We start from the raw sequence: 17,799 nt of genomic DNA, 5'->3' as shown, positions 1-17,799 counted from the left end.
AGGGTGACCAGCCGGAGGCACCTAACGGCACCCCCTGGTTTTCTGAAAACAATGGAACGGCCAATCAGCCCCTCCTCCATCCAAAACTTTAGTAGAAGGGCCAGATCGACCCTCCCTTCGTCCAGGCGCAGCCGACCTGAACCATCTAGTCCTCCCCTCCTCCTCGTTATACATGCAGGCACCCAACGGTGCATGTGCCAAAAGCCTGGACGACATCCGACAAATCGCCCGATGTCATCTGGTGGCCTATGCCACCAGAAGGGCGTTCCACCCCACGGTTGGTCACCAGTTTCAGCAAAACCCCATCTTACACCGTCGACTGCGGCAAAAATAAATTATTTTTTTATTATTAATGATCCTTATTGTCGGTGGTCAAAAGGGAAAAAACGAATACGATGAGATTTTGGCAACCCAACAAAGAAACTGATTATATATATATATATATATATATATATATATATATATATATATATATATATATATATATATATATATATATATATATATATATATATATATATAATTCTTTTGTAATACCCAATAAGAGTATTTTTATCTTTTTACATAGTTATTTTATAGAAACAACTATTTATTAATTAGGTTAGTTTATATTTTATAAATTTTCTTTTTAATACCCTTTTTGAACATGCATTGTGGGTCCCACATAGAGTCATTGGGACCCCCAACAATCACAAATGTGAGTGTTGGGGGCTCCCAGCGTCTCTATGGGGAGCCCCCACTGGCTCTTCCTTTTGTTCTTTTGTTGTATAAATCGGGATCATTCCCACTTGTATTTGTATATCTTTGAAGGCTCATTCCAATAACTATTTTATTATTTTTTATGCTTGTTTAGCCTTTTTAGGCTTTCATATTGTCCATTTATGGATTTTTTGTTTGAATGTTGTAGTGTTTGTCCATTGTTGAACTTTGTGAATGCTTGTGCATTCTTGAGTTACACTTCTGCTTATTTTCTTACATGGTATCAGAGCTTGGCCTCTACAAGAATAGCTCATGTGTTGCATCATCATGGTGGTCACCTCAAAAAGTATGTCACTCAAAGTTTGGATTCAAAGAAAGAATTTGCTTAGTATGTATCGCATACATACACTTGATTTTGAGTGTCATTATATGTAAACAAGAGATATTTATTCACACTTTCGTGTGTAATTTTTAGCTCATTGTTGGCTTTATGCTCTTATTCTAGTCGCAGATACAATCATTTCAAGTGTTATTATATATAGACAAGAAGTGTTTTTACACACCTTCGTTTGTGTCTTTGGCCCTTTAGTGACATGTTGTTTATGCTTTTGGTTCAGTCGCTAATACACTTGATATTTAAGGTTTGGAGGACTAGGAGGTGATTGCTTGTAGTGGTTAAATCGATGCTCTAGTTTACTTATTCAAATATTTGAAATTTTTTTAATCTATTTAAAATTGTCTAACTCATCTTCCCTTCTATGCAAAATGATTGATTGAAATAATTTCATGCATCTTGCATTGCATTATTAAAGTTTGCAAAATATCACTCCTTGATATTTGTGATAATATAATTTTTCATAAATTGATGTTGATTTACAAATTTCATTTTTTCTTCATTGTATGAAAAATTATTTATCGATAAAACTCATGCATTTCATTGATAACATATATATGTGTATATATGTGTGTGTGTACGTGTATATTTGGCCCTCTATACTTAAAATCACTCTAGGATGGGTGAGTGAATTATATTTTTAATTGATTATCATGTCCACATTGTGGTGTGCATAAATTTAATTAACTTATCTTTTATTAATAAAAAATGTTATCTTTTCATTGTTGTTTCATGTGCAAGGTTCACATAATTGCATGCATAAAGATTAATTAGCTCTTTCTAAAGATTTTGAGTTCTCTAAATAAAGATTTTTTCATGCCTTTGTGCATTTGTACTCCTTTATGAGTATTTCATTGTGCCTTTGTGCACTTAGCCTCTTTGTGATTCTTATAGGTTGATCAAGTCATCTGGACTTGATCTTATTGAAGATATTTTCACATTAAAGTCATTTTTTGAACTTGATTCTCTTTTATTTGAAGACATTTTCACATGGTGCTTGATTGAAATGCTTCTTAAGTGTTTTTTTGTGATAAATAAAGATTCATTATTTTATCATATTCTTTCATTTATATTATTTTATGGGATTTGTTTGAAGTGTTTATAATAGACACTCTTTTGAGAGATTCATATGCTTTTTGGAAGACCACCATTTCACTTTTATGCATAATTGTTTATCTCTTCTTAATGAATCATATGTCATTTAAATAATCAAATCTTCTTATAATCAATGTTATGCTTACTTGAAAAATAAGTTGATTATGATCTTTGAGGGATGCTCCTCTTGTCCTTAAATCTAATGATTCGAAAAGTTGTTACTATTTTGTTCAAACCATTTTATTCTTGCTTTACAATATATTGTTTTCCAACTCTTGGGCTATAATATTGTTTTTGTGTACTTAGAGTCTTCTTTTGGTTTATTTTTTCTTTTCAGGATCTTTAAGATATGATACCTTCGATATATCATGGAGATAACCAATGAAGGTGCTTGGGGATGATCACCAATAAAGGCATTTTAATGACTTATATTTGTAAAAAAAAATTGAGATGCCATAAAGATGAAGATTTTTCTTAAAGACTTGGACTTCTTTCCAAGATTCGTTTTGTATTTCCAAACTTTTAGGATAACTTTCTTTGTCAAGTTTAAGGAAGAGTGTTATATGTATATTTTTAATAGAAATAATGGCAAAAACAAATATTTTAACAATTTAGCAAGAACAAGAGGCTCTGATATCAATTGTTGGATTCCTGATTAGAGAAATCATATTTCTTGATCTCTAAATTTGTTCATGCTAAATCATTGAAAATATCATAAATAAACAAATAAAACATAATGCGAAAGCGTACCCGAATCCATTGTTGTACCGATAGATCTTTATGGGTTAGATCTTCCAAAACCTTTATAGGTGGTATTTTCTTCTTCTTTAAACCTAATGAGAGAGGGACAATTTTCTTTCTTGATGGGGAGAAAAAAAAGAATAACCACTATATGTGGTTTTGGTAACCATAACTTAATTGTAATCACCATATAGTCTTCTTTTCAATTTAGCCCATCATAAAATCAGAAATTAACATATGAGGGCACATGATGTATCTACATATTATTATAACCATACTCTATAAGATGTCATGTGACCCAACCATATAAGATCACTTTATATGGCCTTTTCTTAGACAATTTATAATGTGTGATCAATTACATATGTGGGCCCATACAAAATTTCTAACACTTTGATCCTAGAGCAGTTTCTTTGAGTAAAAAAAAGTCATTCATTTATACTTATATATCTTAAATATATCTTTTAATTGGACTATCTATTCTTGTTTTAGTTTATTGTAACCATGCCTTTAAAAAACACAGTAACATACTCCTCAGTGAGCAGGGGGACCTCAAGGGTTTTACCAACCATATGTGCAGTTGATGATTTTGTTTTTGTTGGCGGGGTTGCGGGGGCTCCTTTGGATTATCCATAAAAAATAGTAACAAATACTTACAATATTTTTAAAACATAACGACTTTATCTATGCATTCTAAAAACCTAATATAATCCTAAAAAACCATTATATTTTTTAAAATATTGCCTATTTTGAAGAAATCAGGATTTTATCATGATATTATTTCATTATTGACATTTCTATATTTATTTATATTTTTAAAATTTTTAAAATTTTCATTATTTTTTGTGTATATTTTCAAATTTTAACTGCAAAAAAAATTTCCCCAAAAAAGTTTTTTTTTTAAATAACACGAGATTATTCATTGCAGAGAAAATCCTGAAATCTAGATTTTTGTGACTATGGTTAAAAGTATGTTATCCCACGGATCTATAGGGCATCTTTAACTAAGAAAGGTACCAAAAGCGTGTGGGTCTCGCTAAATGGTCTTTGTCTTGAAGCTACATTAAGTGCAACTGTGCAAGACATTGGCGTATGGTGGCGTACATGCTTTCTCTGGTGGGACCTACGGGTCAAGTGGCCACATTAACAAATTGGATCTTGGTACAAGTTGATTGCATCTTGAATCTTGGTGTTAGGTAAAACATCAAAATATGACGTAGCAAGAAGAAGAAGAAAGGTCTCTTGAAAATGAATGGAGATGTAGACTATTATTTCAATCCTCATTAGCTCCAACTGTCTGGTGGGGCCCCCCAAGCCATGGTCTTGAAAATTTTAGGGTTGCCAAGCTAAGACCAGACTCTTCCTTTTATTCTTGGGTCTTTGTCTTCTTTTATTCTTTGGTTGGTAGTAGCAAGATCCTAGGGCTCCTAGTTTACCAAAATCTTTTTCTTTTTTTTCTCCTAGTGATACTTGGTGCAACGATCATATGTTACCAAACTCTAGGGATGGATAGGGTCATCCCCAACCCTAAGTCACTAGGCATGTTCTCACAAATGGCTGGGGCACAAAGTTCAGTTGGGAGGGGTGCTAAGGTCAAGCCTTATCCTAGACTTGATGGGGACCCTTCAATTTGTGGACAGAGTCTCTCCCCAAGATGTCGGCATGGGAAAATCCCACAAGTTCTTGAAAAACTCAAATAATAATAAAACCGATCTCTTTTCGTTGTGTTAATGTTGAGATTTAAAAAAAAAACATGATATTCATGATCTTGTTTGCATTGTATGGGGATTTGAAAATATCACGATAAAGTCATGATATTTTGAAAAATATTGGTGATATTTGTGGCATGGCTTCACACCAAACTCACAAATCTTGTTATCGGGTTTTTCTTGGCACTGGGAAAAGCCGCTGAGACTAAAAAAAAAAAAATTTTGGAAAAATATCACATAAATCTCATTATATAATGCTTAAATACAAAAATAATATATATATATATTAAGAATAAAGCCGTATTAAAAATATAAAAATATAGATAACATAAAAAAAACTCTTTTTATTGCAATATTGATGTAAAATTTGATATTTTCGAAATAAAGGCAATAGAATATGTTATTTGATTGAGCTAACGGTTTATGTACATCACGATTTATCGCGATTTTAAGAAAATGGCTGGAAGCTATTTTTAAAATATCACGATTTTATCAGTAAGGTACGAACAATTGAAAATATTATAATAGCATCATGATATTTTTGAAATATTGGTGATATGTTTGAAACAGTTTCGCACAATACTCATAAATCGTGTTCCCGGTGAAATAGTTTCGAACAATACTCACAAATCTTGTTCCCGGTTTTTATTTGGCAATAGAAGAAACTGGTGACGTTCAAACAATATAGATTTGGGAAAATATCGCATGTCTAATCACATAGCATTTAAATATAAAAATATGCAAAACAGTTAAAATCATTGGGATACAAAACTTTTATACGCTAGAAGGAGGGCTTGAACCTCCGACCTTGTGGTTAACAGCCACACGCTCTAACCAACTGAGCTATTCCAGCTATATTGACAGTGTGATCGAGCATTATTATAAAGTTCCTTTTTCATTTTCGTGCTATTAAAAAAAACAAAAAAAGTACACAGAATCGCCCACCGTGGGGCTCGAACCCACGACCACAAGGTTAAGAGCCTTGCGCTCTACCAACTGAGCTAGACGGGCTTTTTGATATTATTGGATTCACATAAAGAATAATATCTTATAATACAGTACAAAGTATCGCTGTATCAATTATTGCGCGTAATATCCCTAAATGTTCAAAACCTGGGTGATATTTATTCTCACGTTCGGAACAATGTTTTTTTCAACCATGTTTAATTTAGAGCAAGGTTAGTAGTAGCAAATACCTTTGATTAGTGAGCAGAAAACTTTGAGGAAGGACTATTGGGCGTGTTCGCATTTTCCTTCCATCATGCTTTCTGATTGTGCAACTAAAGTTCATATTCATATCATGTGCTTCCTTCTGATTTGCCAAAATTAGTTCGTCTTGAATGTCCCCCACTGCCAGTTTTGGGATATCAACTGTGTGGATTGTTCCTACAAAGCCCACATGTTGTTGGGTGCACACAGATGCAGCATGATTCAAAGCTTAGACCATCGATTCCGGTAACGCAAATCAAACTGGCAAAGCATAAAAACCTTATGATTTCCCATTAAAGTGTATAGTTGATGTTATACCAACCTGGTGAAAATTGGATTTCTGAAAAGAGATTTCAAGCCTAGAGGCACGTTTTTAAGATCGTTATCTTTAGAACTTCAATCGCCCCACTCCGGAAATTCCGAAGATGCGAAAAAGGGTTTTGTTACGACTGAGTTCCCAGGATACAACTAGGCTTGAACCTCAAGAGAGACACTGCTTCGCAATAACAGATGACCTCTCCCACACATGAACTCTGCAAGCCAAACCGAGAAGAAAGAAAGGAGAAAACTGGAGAGTCAAAGATTCTGATCATTTTCAAAAGACGAAAATAGAAGAATTTATAGACTTTTAGAGAGGCCAAAACCTTTTGCGATAAATGAGATTAATGGCCATAAATCTGACGGTTTGAAAATAGAACGAAAATGTACCTGAACGGTCACCCACCTTTGACTGTTAATCAAAGGCCTCCAAAACCGTCCAACAGTCACAAAGCGCCTTAACCTCAATATAAATGATATTAAAACTTTTCAAACGGCCAGATATCTCAAAACCGAAAAATCAAAACGGATATTTGCGCCTCAAGCGCAAAGTGCGCCATCAAAACGCCACATTGCGCCTCAAACGCACAAGGCTTACCAAAGTAAAGAATAGAGAACAAAGTCTGTATTTAAACCACTAGAAAAACTGATTTCTCTTAGATATGAGACAAAACTTTTTAAAACACTTTTGGTGGAAAGAAATCATCAATTTTAAAACTTTCCTAACAGTTGGCACCCTATAAAACATGTTCAAGTTCATTTATTTTACCACTGGTGGAGAAAGGAGTTCTTGAACTTGGTTTAGTTGGTTATGTTCCAGAGTGATTCCAAAACATAGCATTTTGTTAGGACCAGTTATATGTCATGCTTAAAAACGCAGTGAATAAATAAACCCTTGCACGTACTATGTGTCTAGGTGAAGGAAAGATGGCAAGACACTAAAACTCAACTGATTCTCATGAAATTGGCATCTATAATGAAAAAATTGCCTAACATGAGGTCAACCACTAGCTTAAGTTAACTACCCTGTTATTATTCAGTAACCCTTGATCTATTGGATATTTAGTTTATTGAATATGATGGAGTTTGTTTTGCCACCTCCCTTCCAAATCTCTTTTATTTAAGCAGATGGCCCCATTAGAAATTTATAGTAGGGAACCCTGTATGAATGATCTAGATACAAACATATTATATCTTCAGAACGGCTACATGCATTTGTTGGAGGTTCGAAGAATCAAATAGATGCCAAGGATCATAAAAAAGAGGTGAACTACTCTGGATGCTTAGGACCCATGTGTTATATCAATATGGAAGGAGGGCTGAGATAAATACATACAAGGAATTATATTAAAGAAGATTTCGAGGGTAACCTCTAGTTCCTTACTGAGATCTACTTGACATTGGAGATTTAGGATATTAATACAAGAGTTTAATTCTTTGACAAATATATTAACAATGGAAAATTTTTGGACATCACTGTTGAATCCTTTATAATTATCTTCCTTTCCCTATTTCTGAACAACTAGCAGTTCCCATCTAAACCATATAATACTGAGTAATTGACCTTTGTATGTGGCTGACATGTCGCCCTTGTGTCTTGTAAACTATATGATAAAAACATGTCATATATATCGGCATACTAATTTAATTAACTTCATTGCTGTGGCTAATAATTAAAGGAACTAATGGTTTAATAGGATCATTGAAAATTGAAGCAATTATATGACTTGATCTGTAAATTGGATTCTATTACATAGATGTGAGCCTATTGGAGGGAGGCGGTGTCATTTGAATACCTTTCATCTAGAAGAGTCTTTTTCAATAGAGTTCCTAATCTTTGAGTTTGAGTTCAGTTAGGGTGGATCCATGTCCTTGAGGACAAAGCCCCACTCTCCCCTCTTCCCACCCCCCACACACTACCAAACCGAACACACACACACACACACACATACACACACACACACACACACACACACACAAATTAAGACTATTCGAGCTGAAGTTGCCAAGCAGAACCCTATTCAAGCCTGGCTTGTTAAACATAGTTCAATGTTGCTTAATATAATCTTAGTTCATGAGCCTCATTGACAAGTCAAGCCAAGCTGGGTTATGAGCAGTTTGGTTCATTCATCAGCCGTATTGCCAGTATCCAACCCGTTTCATCCCTAGTAGGCTTACATCGGAAATCAAAACCAATTTAAGATTTGAGAATGGATCAAAATATGGGTCAGGAAAGTAATGGACACCAATATCTAATAAAAATGGGTATGTAAGTCCAACCAGGGTGTTGAGTACCACTATCATGGATTTGTAGGAATATTTTTAAGACTATATGGATGTGGTGGAAACATGGTTGATTGGTTTCTAGTGAATACTAGTTCGGAATTGCTGATGATTTTCATGAAAGTTAAAAGCAAATCATAGTATGTGTTAAGACCCAGTTTGCACTATTAGTCTATTAGATGCCTTAAAGATGACACTAGAACTTTTTTATTATCTTGAAGTCTACGCTAAGTGTTGATAAGTTTGTAGAAATATTTCTAAGACTATATGGATGTGGTGAACAGATTTACTTAATACCAAATTTTATTCTGCAGGAGTCCACACCATGAATGCATTTTCAAGTATATCAGCCCATATAGATGCATTAACTTCATTTAGTATCTTTTTTGCATAGAACAATTTGATTGCAACGATTATTTTCTTAAATATGGCATCTTGACATAACCTAGAATATCTATTTTCATGATCTTTTCAGAATATATTTTACTATCTTCCCCACCAACTAGCAGCTTATAGCTAGCTTGAATGTTGAAAATACCCCAGGGAGCAGTTCTCGACGCTCTCTAAAGCTCTACTTTTACTAAAACTTGAAAATGCATGCAATAACTGAAGTTTTACTTGTCAGTAACAAATTCATATTCAAATGTTGGAAATCTGAAGAATTTCCATCAACAAAAGAACTCATATCCCCTTCTTTTTTCTCAATTTTGTGGCTTGAAGTTCATGATCTTCACAATGTTTTTTTTTATAGTTGAGCTGGGATTAGGCATACCCCTACCTGTTTATTGATGTAAAACATGTAATGTTTTGTATATAAAAATTCACCCTTCTGTCAATGGGTGTAAGGGAGCGATCTTTCAAGTCTTGGTCATTCCCCCTTCTCTTCAACTGTGTTAGGTTTTTAACCAAAAATTGAGTTTTACAGTAACTATAACTAATATTAATACTATCAAAACTGTACAAAGTATGTAACAGCTCTATAGACAACTGTCCTTTTAGATCCCTACCTTCTGAAGCTTGTAATAGACGTTCATTTGGCTTGTTTTTGTGATGACTTTTTTTTTTCACTCTCGCATTCTTTAGGATTTTTAACTATGCTGATCATTCTCTATCCTTCAACTCTTTTTCATAAGACAAACACCTTTCTTCCACTATATAACCTTTTATAATACAGACCGTGTATCCCATGTATCATAGGTGCCTCCATCAAGTTGTCATGAGTGTTCTCAGTAATTATGATGAAAATCACTTGCTCCAGCACTCTTTGAATCACTTCCATAGTTACTTAATGTAAGGTTTTGGCAACCCCTTCGTAAATTTCTTCATTTCTTTTCCTCCATATCATTGATATCACCACGTAATAAGTTATATCCTAAGGTGTTTGAACATCCTTTTCCTTGAATTTTCCACCTGTTCACCTGACCAAATCGTCCATTACACTGGCGCATGGTTTTCAACTCCTCTCAAACAAGTTGGATACTGATTTTCATGTGAGTCGCACAAGGATACCTTTAAAATAAGTAACTGTTTTTTCTTCCTTTTTACATGGTTTAAACCTACTTGGCATTTGGAACCTCAACTTTTGCGCAACTTTCCTTGCATAATAAGGTAATTGTGGTTCTTAAAAAGGCTTTGTTGTTATAAACCTCGTTGAATATTTTATCTTTTAAGTTTTTTTTATATTATAAATTCCCAAGCACTTGTCATGGAGTATTCTTTTGTCGACAACCATTTAATGTTATATTCTTTCCAAGGTTGTCACTATTACATTTTTATCTCACATATGGATCTTGGGGTGAGAGAGTTTGTCTATGACCTCGTTGAGAGCTGGATGTTACGAAGAGTGTGGTACCATACCCACTGAAAGTTTGACAATTGTAGAATCAAAGGACCATAGATTAAACCAAAATTCAATAATTTTTCTTTTGCCAACAACCCAACTGACCTTGTCCTTCAATGCCAAGGCTCCAGTACAAATGCCCTTAAACCAATAGGATATGATGTTGCTTTTCGTAGAAACCCATTACACTTGACTAGCGAAGTCCAAGAAGTAACTTGTTGGCATAACGTCCACGGCAATTTAGTAAGAGCCGCTATGTTGGTCTCTTTAGTGGTATGAATGCCCAGGCCGCCCTCTGCCCCGGGTTTGCAACACAAAGCTCTTCAAGTAGAGTTTCTTGTGCAGACCAAAAATCCAAGATGGGCACATGGCATGATGAATACTACTTTTTCGTTCGTTTCATTTATCATGTTTGATAACTTCCAAGAGAAAAGAAGGGAAATGGCAACTTTCCATGTTCATATTATACAATGGCCTCCTAGGACCAAGCATAATCAAACAGAAAAGCCTGGATTAGGCTCTGATCATCTATTTCTAGAATTAATCTAATAAAAGAATACATAGTATGCATAAGAAAAATGAAACCGCCCAGATTGGTTTATCATACAATATCTAATGTTACAGAAATCCCTTTCTGAACTCTGCAGGAACTCCATATCCGCTGTCATACGAAGACTAGTAGCGGCCATATGGAGGTCTACCATTACCACTCCTATCTAAAGATGAGTACCTGTTAGATGTAGGTCGCGAGTTGGCATAGCCTCTGCTAGAGCCTGCTTGGTGTGGAGAAGAACCTCGAACTGGGGGCTCTCCATAACGTCCCCATTGAGTTGGTGGTGCTGCTGCGCTTGATCCATAATTTCCATAGCCCCCATATCCTTGAGGTGGTGCATACTGTGGAGCAAATGGTCTCTGTGCAGGCACGGCACCATAAGGAACTGGTGGTACCCCACCATTGTGATATGAAGTATGGTATGGCTGAACCTGCCATTGTTCCTGTACGTATCCTTGCGATGGATTAGCATAACCCTGCCCATAAGCATGGTTTGGATGCCTTTGGGCAGCAGATGGTACAAATCTTTCTTCGCGATTGTACTCCCTTGGTGGCCTTTGGTGTTGATTATGATATCTGCCATTTTGGTATGGAGAAGAAGAAATACCGACTAAACCACCATTATCATAATGCATGTGCACCGGCTCAGATCCATGACGGTTAGCTTTCAACTGTAAGCTGTTGACCACAAGCCGATGAGCTGCTTCTCCAAGCTGTTTTCCAGAAATGGTTCCAGGAGGATTCTGCCTGAAACAGAGTCAAGAGGATTAATTCCGGTTTGGAACCATTTGACAAGCATTACACCAGTAAATGCATACCTTGCATTCTCCCATGGCTTCTTGCGATTATCTTCATGCCAAAGTACAGGCGCTGGCCGAACATCCCCCATTGTGACAGTCTGAATGTCATAAGAGCAAAGTGAAAATAGAGTTTAAAATGATACAGGTTGCATGCAAATTGGATGTTCAGCACAAAACCTATTCATGCATGGACTGGACTGCAAGTGTGGTACGTTGAAAGTCCGTCAAACAAAAAAACATTGTCGAGACTGGAGTTTTAGAAGCTACTAGCTGAGCACAGCATCAATTTACACCCGGAATTCCAACCCACAGAAATACAGGTGACTTCAAACGTTCCCAACTCAAGCATAACAAAGACTTCCCCATGAAGAAAGACTGGAGATTTCTGATTTTTTTCTTGTCAAACTGAAGATTTTGATTCTTGCAGTTTTCAATAGCTACAAACACACTTATGCTCACAAGACCAGTGAAGTGCTTGCATTAAAGCACTTCAATCCATAATCAGGAAAAATAAAGTTTTCCAGTTGACATGTAGCTTAGACGAAGCCCATAAGAAGAGAGAGAAAAATACAAATAACAGAATAGCTGTCACATTATGAGATCAAATTTCCATATCATCAAAGAGCATGGATAAGTTTCCGAAACAAACATGAGATGAACCATCATTTTGATACATTACGTTTCTGATGTATTCTATCACATTGCATGTCAAATTTCCATATACATCAGGTCATCAGCTTAAAGACATTATAACTTTCAACAAACACCTGATAAATCTTATCATGAGTTTGAGGGGAATGACACTGTTTATACTGTGCATTTGTTTATTCTTGACCATGTTAACGCATTAAGACTAGTAACACCAAAGAGGCTCTAATGTCTTAAATTTAGCATGCCCCAAGAAGGCCTAAAGAGACAAAAGAAAGACACATCCGATGCACAGAAAACGTGCATCCGAAAGAAAGGCAGAGTGAATGCTAACTCTCCCTGTTGTTAGAACTAACTCACAATAAGCAAAAGTAAAATCACACAGTTTTACTTGTTCTGTGATCCATCACAAGACACTAAAACTACAACACGTGCACCAACACAAGGCATTCTAACTTGCATGAATTTTGTGCATGCTCGAAATGCTTGAGAAGTACAGTGCATCCCTGGCCTTAAAACTTGAACCAGGTTTACATAGAGGGATGCACACATGATCTCGGAATGCATGCACACACGCACATACACAAGCATCTACATGTTAAATTGTAATTCAAAAGACAATGTATTTTCTATATATATTTTATATATATAAAAGAAGATACATATACATACATATATTTCATATATATGTACATGTATCCATCTACTTATATATATATATATATATATATATATATATATATATATATATATATATATATATATATATATATAATATATATTTCTTTCTTGTATTAGCTGTAGGGGTATTTTAGTTATTTCTATATTTTACGCATATTCATGTTTTTGAATATGAATGTAATTCCTCCTTTTTATTTTTTCTTATTTTTGTAATTTTTTTCATTTCTTATTTTTTCTTTTTATGTAATATTTCTGTACACAGTCAGTAGCTGACTGTGTACAGTGTACAACAGTCACACAGTTTAAAAGATAGGCGTTGGGCTGATTCCCAACGTCTCTATTAAGAGCCGTTGGGAATTTCCCAACGACTCTTTAAATGTGCTTATAAATAAGGGCTATGTGAGCCCATTGAAGTCATGTACTCCAGTAAGGAGGTGTCTCCTTAAGCTTATGAATACTGTGCATTTATTGCACTTCTTTTGTGGTGTAAAGCTTATAAACACTGTGCATTTATTGCACTTCTTTTGTGGTGTAAAACTTATAAACACAGAGTTTTTGAAGTATCGAAAACTTGATTGTTTGCAAGGATTCTTTACATGGTATCAAAGCAAGGTTGGAGAAAGAAAGATCGTGTGGATTCTCACTTTTTGGGTGCCTCGAAAAGCGTGCCCTCGATTTTTTGGTGATGAGAGTGGATCCTCTTGTTCATCCAATATTTTAGAAGACTTCTATCAAGAAAGGTCTAAAAATCCTTTGTGGTACGTATTCTTTTTCATCATCTCTCTCTTTAATGGGTGAAAAACACTCGCATTTTTCTCTCAGCTTCAAACTCAATGGGTCCAACTATCACGTTTGGGCCGAAAATATGGAAGCTCATATTAAAGAAAAAAAAGCTTTGGGGCTATATCCAAGGCTCAATTCCCGAACCGGAGCCAAAGATAACCTTGATAGAGAAAAGAGAAATAAAAATTCTTGAAGGTGAAGAAAGACCAAAGGCTCTTGAAGACTACACCAAATAGCATGAAGAATGGGAGATGAATAATTTCAAAATCCTCATGGATTTTCTCATCCGTAGAAACAAGAATTAACGCCAATATTATCAAGTTAAAGGTTTCTCAAGCGTGGGAGTACCTTGACAAGATGTACACCTCTAGAGACTTGTCCCATAAATATTACCTCCAAAAGAGGGCGCTAACTCTTAATCAAAGAGAGATGACTATAAGGGAGTATTTTGCCGAACTCTCTTTTATTTGAGATGAACTTGCTATGCTCGAACCCAAGTGGAGTGGAGAAGCCATAAAGCTCCGTCATAAACAATCGAAAGAAGATAGATTTTTTAATTTTTTGAATGGGCTTAGGCCTTAATTCGAACAAATTCGGTCTTCTCTTTTATCCGCCTTCACTTCCCCTCTCTTAAAGATGTAATTACTAAACTAAGTGGGGAAGAGACTCGTATGGGTATAAGCAAGAGCAACCCAAGTGTTCTAGTTACACCTTCCAATAATGAAGAAAATAAAAGAGTTAATGTTGTCTCAAGACCGGGGAGCAACTTAAGGACCTACAAGCCTCCTCACTTCAAGAATCAAAACTCAAGTGGTCAAGTAGGAAAGAACGATTATAGCTAGCTTTTATGCCATTTTTGTAAGGAACCGGGGCACATCAAGCCTATTTGCCCAAAGTGAAAAAGTTTCTTGGCATGACTACTACATCCCAACCTCAAAAGGAAGAGTGCTCGTCATCTTTAAATGGAGCTCTCTCATTGCAATAAATCGTAGATGCACTTTAACATCTTCTAAAAAGGGCTATTTCCGAAGCTGCCATGTCAACCCCTCTTCTCCTCCTGGTAAGACCACTTGGCTTTTAGATTCAGGTGCTTCTTTTCACATGACCCCAAGTTTTAATTCTTTTTTGAATACTCAAAAAAATCCCTCTTCATCTTTTGTTTCAACCGGGGATGGAAAATCTCTTGAAGTAAAGGAATAAGACATTTTGAAAATCAAGGGTTCTTTATTCCAAAAATTATATGTATACCCAAATTAAACTTAAATTTGCTTTCCGTTTCTCAACTCTCGGATCTTGGGTGTGATATAAAGTTTTCATCTAACAAATGTTGGATACAAGATCGCCGGTCTGGGAGATTGATTGGGGAAGGCTCTAGGAAGGGCGATCTATACTATGTCGATTCCCTTCAAATTTCAAGGAACTCGTTTTGTAATGTTGTCCAACAAAAGGATATTAATGTGTGGCACAAGAGAGGACATCCAAATATTGCAAAATTTTCTCATTTACCTTTTGTTAAAAGTCTATGTAAAAGTGATTTCACTTATAACAATTGTATTCTTGGAAAAATGAAAAAATTACCTTTTGTCAAAAATCTATGTTTACAACAAGTCCTTTTGAAATTACTCATTCGGATGCATGGGGACCGGCACCCGTCCTATCAAAAGAAGGCTTTGCATATTATGTCATTTTTGTTGACGACTACACGAGATATTGGTGGATTTATTTTCTTAAACACAAATATGAAGTTTTCTCGATTTTTAAAACCTATCATATGATGATTAAAAATCAATTTAATGAGAACTTAAAAATTTTTAGAACTGACTCTGGTGGAGAATACATTTCAAGTGAATTCAAAAATTATCTTGAAAGTCATGGTATTCTTCATCAAAGATCTTATTCAAAAATCCCTCAATAAAATGGATTAGCTGAAATGAAGCATAGATATATAATAGAGACAACTCAAACATTACGTGTTTCTCAAAACATCCCAAAAGGTTTTTGGGCTGAAGCGGCTTTAGCATCTATCTATCTGATAAATTGGCTACCTTCTAAAAACTTGAACAATATCTCGCATTTTGAAAAATTGTATACCAAAGAACCCAACTATAGCCGATTGAGAATTTTCGGTTGTAAATGCTTCGTTCTTACTGACAAGAACGACAAGCTTTCACCAAAAGCCATTGCTTGCGCTTTTTTTGGATATTCTGAAACTCAAAAAGAGTTTATTTGTTATGATATTAAGAATGACAAGCTATATGTTTCCAGAAATGTGAGTTTTTTGGAAAACGTTAATGGTTTTGAAAGGAGTGAACCCTTTGAAGAAAACATGGATTACTCTTTTTTATTTAAAATGTTAGCACATGATGATGATAGTGACGACGATTTCATTCATAATGACGTCAATGATAAAGAAGATGGCTTTTCTCATCCACCTATCTCCTAACATAGAAATGAAGGAGCATTGAGAGATCCTATAAGATATACTCATAGAGATAAAAACAGATTTAGGAGTGCAATTGAAAAATTCAGTGAACCTAGTGGTTCCAATTCAACAAATAAAAAAAACCTACGAAGAACCGAGAGAAATAGAAAGATGTCTTCTAGGTTTATTTCATATGACTCGTTTACTCCTAAACATAGAGTCTGTCTTAGCGTCATTCATTACTATATAGAACCCAGAAACTTTGAAGAAGCCAAAAAGAATGAGGAATGGATGAAAGCAATGGAATGTGAGCTTTCAGCTCTCAACCGAGCAAAGACTTGGGAGTTCCAAGATCTTCCTAAGGGTAAAAAAACAATAAGGTGTAGATGGGTATTTAAGGTAAAAACTAAGAGCGATGGATCTCTTGAGAGATATAAGGCTCGATTAGTTGAAAAGGGATATAGTCAAGAATACGGGATTGACTATGAAGAAACTTTTGCCCCTGTGGCCCGAATGGTCACTATTCGATGTCTCATTATCGTTGCCTCAATCAACAAATAGAACATCTATCAAATTGATGTTAAAAACGCCTTCCTAAATGGTGATCTGAATGAAGAGGTATATATGGATGCTCCACCAGGAATGGAGACTCCAAAAGAGAAAGTGTTTTGCCTTCGAAAAGCACTTTATGGTTTAAAACAAGCCTCCAAGGCTTGGTATGATAGATTTAACTTCCTAATGTTAGAAAATAGTTTTTCTTCCTGTTTCACTGACACTGCCTTATTTGTTAGAAAAACCAATGCAGGGATTGTCATTCTGCTCTTATGTGTGGATGATATGCTTATAACCGAAAGTGATTCTAAAGTGGTTAAAAGCATAAAATCAATTTTGAATGATAGGTTTGAAATGTCTGATTTGAGATTTCTAACTTATTTTTTGGGTATTGAAGTAGCATACTCTCATAAAGGGCATTTTTTATCTCAAACTAAACTTGCCTCTGAGATTATTGACAGGTCAGGTATTACGAATGATAAGGTTTGTGAAACTCCTACTATAGTAGGAGCTAAAATGAAGATTGATGATGGTATTCATCTCTCCGATCCCACCCCCTACAGACAACTTGTGGGATCTTTGATGTATCTGAGTATTACTAGACCAGATATCTCTCATGCAGTTCATACTACAAGTCAATTCCAGCATGCACCAACATCAATTCACATGAGGGCACACTAAATAAGAAAGTATTCTTATCCTCTTCTTCTGAATTAAAATTAATTGCTTATACTGACTCTGACTGGGAAGGTGACCCAAATAATTGTCACTCCACCACTGGTTTTTGTGTGTTTTTAGGAGACTCGCTGATTTCATGGAGACGTAAGCAGCAACAAAAAGTATCTCTATCCTCAACAGAAGTTGAATATCGTGTCATGGTGACTACTACCATGAAAATTGTATAGATTCATCAGTTATTAGAAGACATGAGGATTTCAATAGAAGGGCCCACCAAGCTATGCTGTGATAACAAAAATGCAATATACATTGCCAAAAATCATATTTTTCATAAGCGGACTAAACACATTGAGATAGACTGTCACTATGTTCAGGAAGCGTATTCGAAAGGAGT

The 17,799-nt window shown here is 35.3% G+C and overlaps 1 protein-coding gene and 2 non-coding genes across 4 annotated transcripts in view; all 3 read right to left on the bottom strand.

The window, feature by feature from the left end:
• Window positions 1–5,417: 5,417 nt before the first annotated feature.
• TRNAN-GUU (transfer RNA asparagine (anticodon GUU)) lies at window positions 5,418–5,491 on the bottom strand. Its single transcript has one exon. It is a non-coding gene; the product is annotated as a tRNA-Asn (tRNA).
• Window positions 5,492–5,576: 85 nt separating this feature from the next.
• TRNAK-CUU (transfer RNA lysine (anticodon CUU)) lies at window positions 5,577–5,649 on the bottom strand. The gene has a single exon. It is a non-coding gene; the product is annotated as a tRNA-Lys (tRNA).
• Window positions 5,650–10,725: 5,076 nt separating this feature from the next.
• XRN3 (5'-3' exoribonuclease 3) overlaps window positions 10,726–17,799 on the bottom strand; it is a 30,949-nt gene continuing 23,875 nt past the window's right edge. For both annotated transcript variants that reach the window (XM_089984059.1, XM_089984060.1), the window contains exons 22-23: window positions 11,660–11,739; window positions 10,726–11,588 (exon numbers count right to left, since the gene is read on the bottom strand). In XM_089984059.1, coding sequence (XP_089840185.1) covers window positions 10,964–11,588; window positions 11,660–11,739 — 705 coding nt within the window. In that variant the 3' untranslated portion in view covers window positions 10,726–10,963. The remainder of the gene's footprint in view (window positions 11,589–11,659; window positions 11,740–17,799) is intronic.

This window comes from Nuphar pumila, chromosome 13 (genome assembly GCF_984573655.1).
Source record: "Nuphar pumila chromosome 13, dmNupPumi1.hap1.1, whole genome shotgun sequence".
Lineage (NCBI taxonomy): Eukaryota > Viridiplantae > Streptophyta > Magnoliopsida > Nymphaeales > Nymphaeaceae > Nuphar > Nuphar pumila.
The sequence above is the reverse complement of the archived record's forward strand: the minus strand, read 5'-3'. Positions and strand labels throughout refer to the sequence as shown.